Consider the following 7,500-nt stretch of genomic DNA (forward strand, 5'->3'; position numbering starts at 1 on the left):
GGAGGGCAGAGGAGTAGTCACCCATTTGATAATGTGTGACTCCAAGTTCATTGTAACTATCAGCTGTACTTGCGTGTTCTTCTCCAAAGTGTTTCCTTCTGATGTCTAAGGCACGTTTGTGCGATTGGAGGGCAGAGGAGTAGTTACCCATTTGATAATGTGTGACTCCAAGTGCATTGTAACTTTCAGCTGTATTTGCATGTTCTTCTCCAAAGAGTTTTTTTCTGATGGCTAAGGCATGTTTGTAAGATTGAAAGGCAGAGGAATGGTCGCCTATTTGATTATGTGTGACTCCGAGTGCATTGTAACTTTTAGCTGTACTTCCATGTTCTTCTCCAAAGAATTTCCTTCTGATGTCTAAGGCACGTTTGTGCGATTGGAGGGCAGAGGAGTAGTCACCCATTTGATAATGTGTGACTCCAAGTTCATTGTAACTATCAGCTGTACTTGCGTGTTCTTCTCCAAAGAGTTTCCTTTTGATGTCTAAGGCACGTTTGTGCGATTGGAGGGCAGAGGAGTAGTCACCCATTTGATAATGTGTGACTCCGAGTGCATTGTAACTTTCAGCTGTATTTGCATGTTTTTTTCCAAAGAGTTTCCTTCTGATGGCTAAGGCATGTTTGTGAGATTGAAGGGCAGAGGAATGGTCGCCTATTTTATTACGTGTGACTCCGAGTGCATTGTAACTTTTAGCTGTACTTGCATGTTCTTCTCCAAAGAGTTTCCTTCTGATGGCTAAGGCATGTTTGTGAGATTGAAGGGCAGAGGAATGGTCGCCTATTTTATTATGTGTGACTCCGATTGCATTGTAACTTTTAGCTGTACTTGCATGTTTTTCTCCAAAGAGTTTCCTTCTGATATCTAAGGCACGTTTGTGCGATTGGAGGGCAGAGGAGTAGTCACCCATTTGATAATGTGTGACTCCGAGTTCATTGTAACTATCAGCTGTACTTGCGTGTTCTTCTCCAAAGAGTTTCCTTCTGATGTGTAAGGCACGTTTGTGCGATTGGAGGGCAGAGGAGTAGTCACCCATTTGATAATGTGTGACTCTGAGTTCATTGTAACTTTCAGCTGTACTTGCATGTTCTTCTCCAAAGAGTTTCCTTCTGATGGCTAAGGCATGTTTGTGAGATTGAAGGGCAGAGGAATGGTCGCCTATTTTATTATGTGTGACTCCGAGTGCATTGTAACTTTTAGCTGTACTTGCATGTTCTTCTCCAAAGTGTTTCCTTCTGATGTCTAAGGCACGTTTGTGCGATTGGAGGGCAGAGGAGTAGTCACCCATTTGATAATATGTGACTCCGAGCACAGTGTAACTTTCAGCTGTACTTGCATTTTCTTCTCCAAAGAGTTTCCTTTTGATGTCTAAGGCACGTTTGTGCGATCGGAGGGCAGAGGAGTAGTCACCCATTTGATAATGTGTGACTCCGAGTGCATTGTAACTTTTAGCTGTACTTGCATGTTCTTCTCCAAAGAGTTTCCTTCTGATGCCTAAGGCACGTTTGTGCGATTGGAGGGCAGAGGAGTAGTCACCCATTTGATAATGTGTGACTCCGAGTTCATTGTAACTATCAGCTGTACTTGCGTGTTCTTCTCCAAAGAGTTTCCTTCTGATGTCTAAGGCATGTTTGTAAGATTGAAAAGCAGAGAAATGATCGCCTATTTCATTATGTGTGACTCCGAGTGCATTGTAACTTTCAGCTGTACTTGCATGTTCTTCTCCAAAGAGTTTCCTTCTGATGTCTAAGGCACGTTTGTGCGATTGGAGGGCAGAGGAGTAGTCACCCATTTGATAATGTGTGACCCCGAGCGCAGTGTAACTTTCAGCTGTACTTGCATTTTCTTCTCCAAAGAGTTTCCTTCTGATGTCTAAGGCATGTTTGTGAGATTGAAGGGCAGAGGAATGGTCGCCTATTTTATTATGTGTGACTCCGAGTGCATTGTAACTTTTAGCTGTACTTGCATGTTCTTCTCCAAAGTGTTTCGTTCTGATGTCTAAGGCACGTTTGTGCGATTGGAGGGCAGAGGAGTAGTCACCCATTTGATAATGTGTGACTCCGAGTGCATTGTAACTTTTAGCTGTACTTGCATGTTCTTCTCCAAAGAGTTTCCTTCTGATATCTATGGCACGTTTGTGCGATTGGAGGGCAGAGGAGTAGTCACCTATTTTATTATGTGTGACTCCGAGTGCATTGTAAGTTTTAGCTGTACTTGCATGTTCTTCTCCAAAGAGTTTCCTTCTGATGTCTAAGGCACGTTTGTGCGATTGGAGGGCAGAGGAGTAGTCACCAATTTGATACTGTTTAACTCCGAGTTTATTGTAACTATCAGCTCTCCTTGCGCGCTCTTCTCCAAAGTGTTTCCTTTTGATGTCTAAGGCATGTTTGTGCGTTTGAAGGGTGGACGAGTGGTCACCTAAGTGATAAGATGTGAATCCCTGTTAGGTGTCCATGGTTACCAGAGTCAGGCTTGTTTTAAAATAGGCAAAGCAACGCAATGCAATGGACGCGGATGTCAATCTGTAAAATACGGAATGTGTGCAAAACTGTTTATTTTAACAATGGGTAAATTGCAATGTGTCAAACTGTATGCTTACCGTTCCGACAAGGTTTTTCATTTAAACACCTGCAAAATAGATGTGTTTCGCGGTAAGTGTTTCCAACGTTAAATTTCCTTTCGTCTTTGAGAATTCTCTGTTATATGCAGCAGTTACTCAATGCTTCTGTGTTGGTTTACATTTGCAGTGAACATTTTCTTTAGTATAATCCTAGAGCAAAATTTTACAGAGATGTTGCATTCAGTGTTTTCGTATAAATTATTTTTTAACATTTTAACGTGATGGACTTGTTCTTTTTGAAGTATCGACGTACCAGAAGAATTTTATTCGCTTTTGATTGTTCTTCACGAGAACCAGTGAGAAGACACTTTGTTTCAGGGTTCCTTAGAGCTCTTCTTACCCTAAGTCAAGAGTAGAGCTCTGGGGTCAAGATTGAAGCAGATGTTAATTTAACTAATGTGAGCCTGCGAATTGTCTCTTAAAGTGCCCCTGTGACCAAAAAATCAATTCATATTTTTCTTTGGATTTCAAAATTATATTAACAAAACGCTAAGTGACCCACGTTTTAAGCCTTGATTTCAAAAAGACACCTCTTTATTTTAACTGTAATCAAGTTTTCCTATTTAATGGTCCGCCATTACTAACAATATGTTCTTGAGAGAGCTGGATCGAGAAGAAAATGACGTCAAAGGCTCACTAGTTTAAGAATGCAATACGTGTGTACGCCGCAGAATTAATATGCAGCACGGGGGTTTTGCGCTTTCAAACTTTTAAACTCACGCTTTGCATATATAATAAGCTGCGTTCACACGCTGAAATTTTAAGCTAGTGAGCCTCTGACGTCACTTTTCCCTGGATCCAACCCTCTGAGGTCCAATCGGTCAGTTTTGAACGTAAGTAATGGCGGACCGTGAAATCCAAAACTTACACTCAAAGTAAACGGCCTTTGGATAAAAATCAAAGCTCAAAATTTTGCCAGTCAGGTGTGAAGCAAACACACTTTCAAAATCTGAAGGAAAAAAGGAAGTGGTTTTTTTGATCACAGGGACACTTTAAGAGCTGTGTGGTACGTATGATGCCAAGCGTTTCCCTTCTTAGTGGAGACTGGATCCGACTGAGGGCCCAGGCCGCGTGAGATGTCGTCTGCAACGGTTTCATTTGGACATGGATGAAAAATATCTCATGGAGGAAAACTGCGGGGAAAATGAGTCAGTCGTCTGAGCCAACTTGTAAAATCCTTTCAACTTGCAAAAGGGATCCCTTTTTTTTCTGATTGGATGTCCTTTGGTCATTCAAAAGGTCATCCATAACAAGGCAAGAGAAGAGGTTTGGATCCACTTATCTGTGCGATTTGTTAGGCACTATTACTTCACTGGCATAGAATGATCTCAAACCATCTAGTTACTCTAGTAACATTTTTTGTTTTGCTTGCAGAGTCAAAATTCAGAAAACAGTGTATTCTTTCTTGTACTACAAAACTGAATTAAAGTCTTTAGTTTTCCTGCATTCGCCCTGAAATCAATAAAACGAGCTATCAGCTTAAACTGTCCGGATTTCCTCCCGAGCAACAGATTTAGCTATTCAGAACACTTCAGTCAGCTACAGCTAGCTAATAAAACTGAGGATACGTCACCGTTAGATCTCTGGGAATTCAGCAGGAGGAAGTAGTGATCTGCCCCAACCCAGACAGACGGCTTAATACTTACCGATTCTTATACATGGCAAATTTACTTCAACGGGAACAATTTCTTCGAATTAAAATAGCAAGAGATTTAAGAAAACAAGGCGCAACATAAATATTAAATTCTGCTCTGGGTTATGCTTACGAAAATGTCGACCTCAAATATAAGGGCCCCCCGGGAAAACATTTACTTACGATCTTGATTGCTCCGGATTTATAGAACCATCTGATTCTGATGATAAAATGGTTATCAAAAGGACATGAAAACCGAATCTTTAATAATTCAGTGCTGCATATAACTGACATAGGATGGTCAACGATGAAAGGCGATTAGTGTAACACTTACCGCAAAACACAAGCATTGTTCCAGTTTCTCTTGTGATTTTTCAATGCTCCAAAAAAAAAATAAACACGATGCTTTGCAAAATTTTTGAAGGACAATGAATGAGTATTGTGGTATTTTTGAAAGTGGACTATTTTGCAGATGTGTTGACATGACAAAACCTCGTGGTAACGGTGAGCATGCGCAGTTTGACATTTTGCAAGTTAACCGCTGTGAAAATAAACCGTTTTGCACATATTGCGGTTTTTTTACTGACATCGGCATATTTTGCGTATATTGCGTTGCACTGCACTGCGTATTTTACAACAAGCCTCTCGTATTAGCTAATCCTCAAAACACGATTACTCAAAGGTCTTTCCAGATAAGATCCATTTACTCGGGATAAAATAACATGTGTGTTTGTGTCTTTTTTTAAAACACTGTTTTCAGCTGTTCTTAAGTTGTCCACGTCCTAAATAAGACATGAACTAAATGTAACGTCTTGAAAAAAAGCCAGTTTTTCTTTGAATGGGGGTGGGGTTAGGGTTGGGTGGATGAGCGTGGGTATACGTAAGTTTCGCCCCCTCACCCTTGTTAATAAAATGGTTTCCTCAACATCACCAGCAAAGCCGAGAAAACAAATAAATTCTTCTCTTTCAACAATGGAAAAGGAATTCCTTATTCTTTGTAGCGACATGTTAATTCCAAAACAGCTCTAAACAAATACATGACAGCTCCCAGTGTAACTGTAGGATCTTTTGGGGCAGGTACACCTCACTTACCCCTAGACCATGGACTACCCTGATAGAGCAGGTCCAGGGACAACTATTGCACTCGATTTATTAAGGTAGTCCATTTTAAGTAGCCCATCACTTGTCAATTCAATTGACAAGAAGGGTCGTAAAAAAGAGGTTGATGAAACATGGTACAACGTCAATTCGGCAACGCCAAACCCACTGATTAGCTACACTCAGTGCGATAATTAATCCCTGTTGATCTAGGAAATTGCAGTATCAAGAAAACTCTTCGCCGAACAGAAACTGCATTCTTCGTAAAAGTTTCTTAGAGAACGCAACTAGTTACAAAGCTTTGCAAGAGATAGCCAGGAGAGTTGAAGTCTTGCAATGAATTTAGCCTATGCCATTTGCATCTGCAGCATGTCATGATTGCACCAATCCGTCGCCTATTGCTTTCCACTGAGATTTTGTACACAACGTACACAACACTGAGTTCATGGATTCTTCCTAAGAACATTGTTTTTGTCAGAAAAACAGTTTTCAGGATTGTAAAAGAACGCTTTTTGAAAACTTCTCTTCCCTATTAAATGATATCACGATTTATCATTTGCGACGGCGTGCTATCTTGGATTGTTGCAAAGTGATAAAGGGTTACATTGCATGGAAGCGAGGCTGTATTGTAATCTTGTCTTTCTTAGATTCTGCTTTGTAAAAATGGTCCTTTGGGTGCCTTGTTTTCCTTTACGACTGTATGGTATCCTTTCCTTTTCTGTTTGGCGACGAATTTTCCCTGTTGCGAGGTGACCACTAACCCAGAACTAATACCGAGTAATTGTTTAAATTAGCAAATTAGCTGGCTTCAGTTCAAAATTCAAAGACGAGAGAAAAATGGCATTGCATTGAAGTACATGTTAACTATTTTTACATCATGCAAGGTAAATCTGAGATGATCATTTAAAATTTGTAATTGAAAACTCACATTCACCCTTAACTCTTTTCTTTATGAAAAAGGAGCATGGTATTGAATCAAATCAGTATACCTGACGTTTCCGGCTTTGATTGGGGATCTTCTTGCACTATTTTCGGCTGTTCTTCGTTCTTTTGCCTGGGCATAGGAATGTCATCTTCCAATTTCAGGTTTAATTTCCTCAAAGCTGGAATCACTTCCTCATCAATCTTTGCTTTTAACAAGCCAACGTCTTCTTTGGTAGCGGCGATTTGATTTGATTTGTCATCGATATCTTTCCTGGGATTATCTAGTTCCAATTTCAGGTTTAATTTCCTCAAAGCTGGAATCACATCCTCATCGATCTTTTCTTTTTGACTTTCTAGACTCTGTTTAATGTCTCCGATATCTACATTTACGCCCTCTAGCCATTTAATGTAAGATTGATTTTCTTGCCTAATTCGCAGTTCCAGTTCATTGACTCTACTTGCTGGGAAATCCGATTCGTTCAAACTTCCAATGGCATCAATTGTGGCTGTTGAAACTCCTAGAGCGCTAAATGCATCTTTCGCATGTTGAATGTAAAGGTCGAAGGTTGTTTTGTGCATCTCCGAACTGGTTGAATGACAAAGCACATTTCGCAACCGACGAAGTTGATCAATTGCTAATGCAAACGTTTCAGCATCATTTCTCCCTGGGCTTAACACACAAGCATGGAAACTTCCTATGGGAACAGCTCGGGGTTTCACGTACAAATAACTGAGTGTTCTGTGGCGTATGGCAAAGGACTTTGCAAAGTTAGTAGCCTGGAACATAGCGGTACAATCCCATTCCATGTAAGACTGATGTGTTGGAACTCTGGTCGTTCCTCCCTCTGTAGTAACAAACATATTCCTCACAGCAGAGGAGTCATCCCAGAGCTGGAAGCCAGAGCGATGTGCAATGGTGTTGTCCCACATTGTTCTAAAGGCATGACGTAAAGCTGCAGGGAATTCATTAAACACCAAGGACACAAACTTGAAATAATTTAACTCCTCGTCACGGTATGGACGCAAGGCCATCTTACAGTGGTGGCAAAGAGACAGAGCCAATAATTTCAATTCTCTAAATTAAACATTAAATAAATATATGAATAAATGAGAAGTCGACACCAAACCGGGCCTTGGGTCAAACCAAGTCTGCTTCACGTTTGAGAGAACGGAGAAAAGTGGCGTCTCGTTTCATCAATCGCTTACCGAGGAGCAAATTTTATATCGA

The 7,500-nt window shown here is 40.6% G+C and overlaps 1 protein-coding gene across 1 annotated transcript in view; it reads right to left on the bottom strand.

Annotated features, from left to right (window-relative positions):
• Positions 1-7,500, bottom strand: part of LOC138026843 (uncharacterized) — a 29,885-nt gene that overhangs the window by 1,026 nt on the left and 21,359 nt on the right. The window contains 1 exon segment of the mRNA XM_068874302.1: positions 1-2,419. This exon segment is cut by the window's left edge and continues 1,026 nt beyond it. Within this exon segment, the coding sequence (XP_068730403.1) occupies positions 1-2,419 (2,419 nt within the window).

This window comes from Montipora capricornis, chromosome 12 (genome assembly GCF_036669925.1).
Source record: "Montipora capricornis isolate CH-2021 chromosome 12, ASM3666992v2, whole genome shotgun sequence".
NCBI lineage: Eukaryota > Metazoa > Cnidaria > Anthozoa > Scleractinia > Acroporidae > Montipora > Montipora capricornis.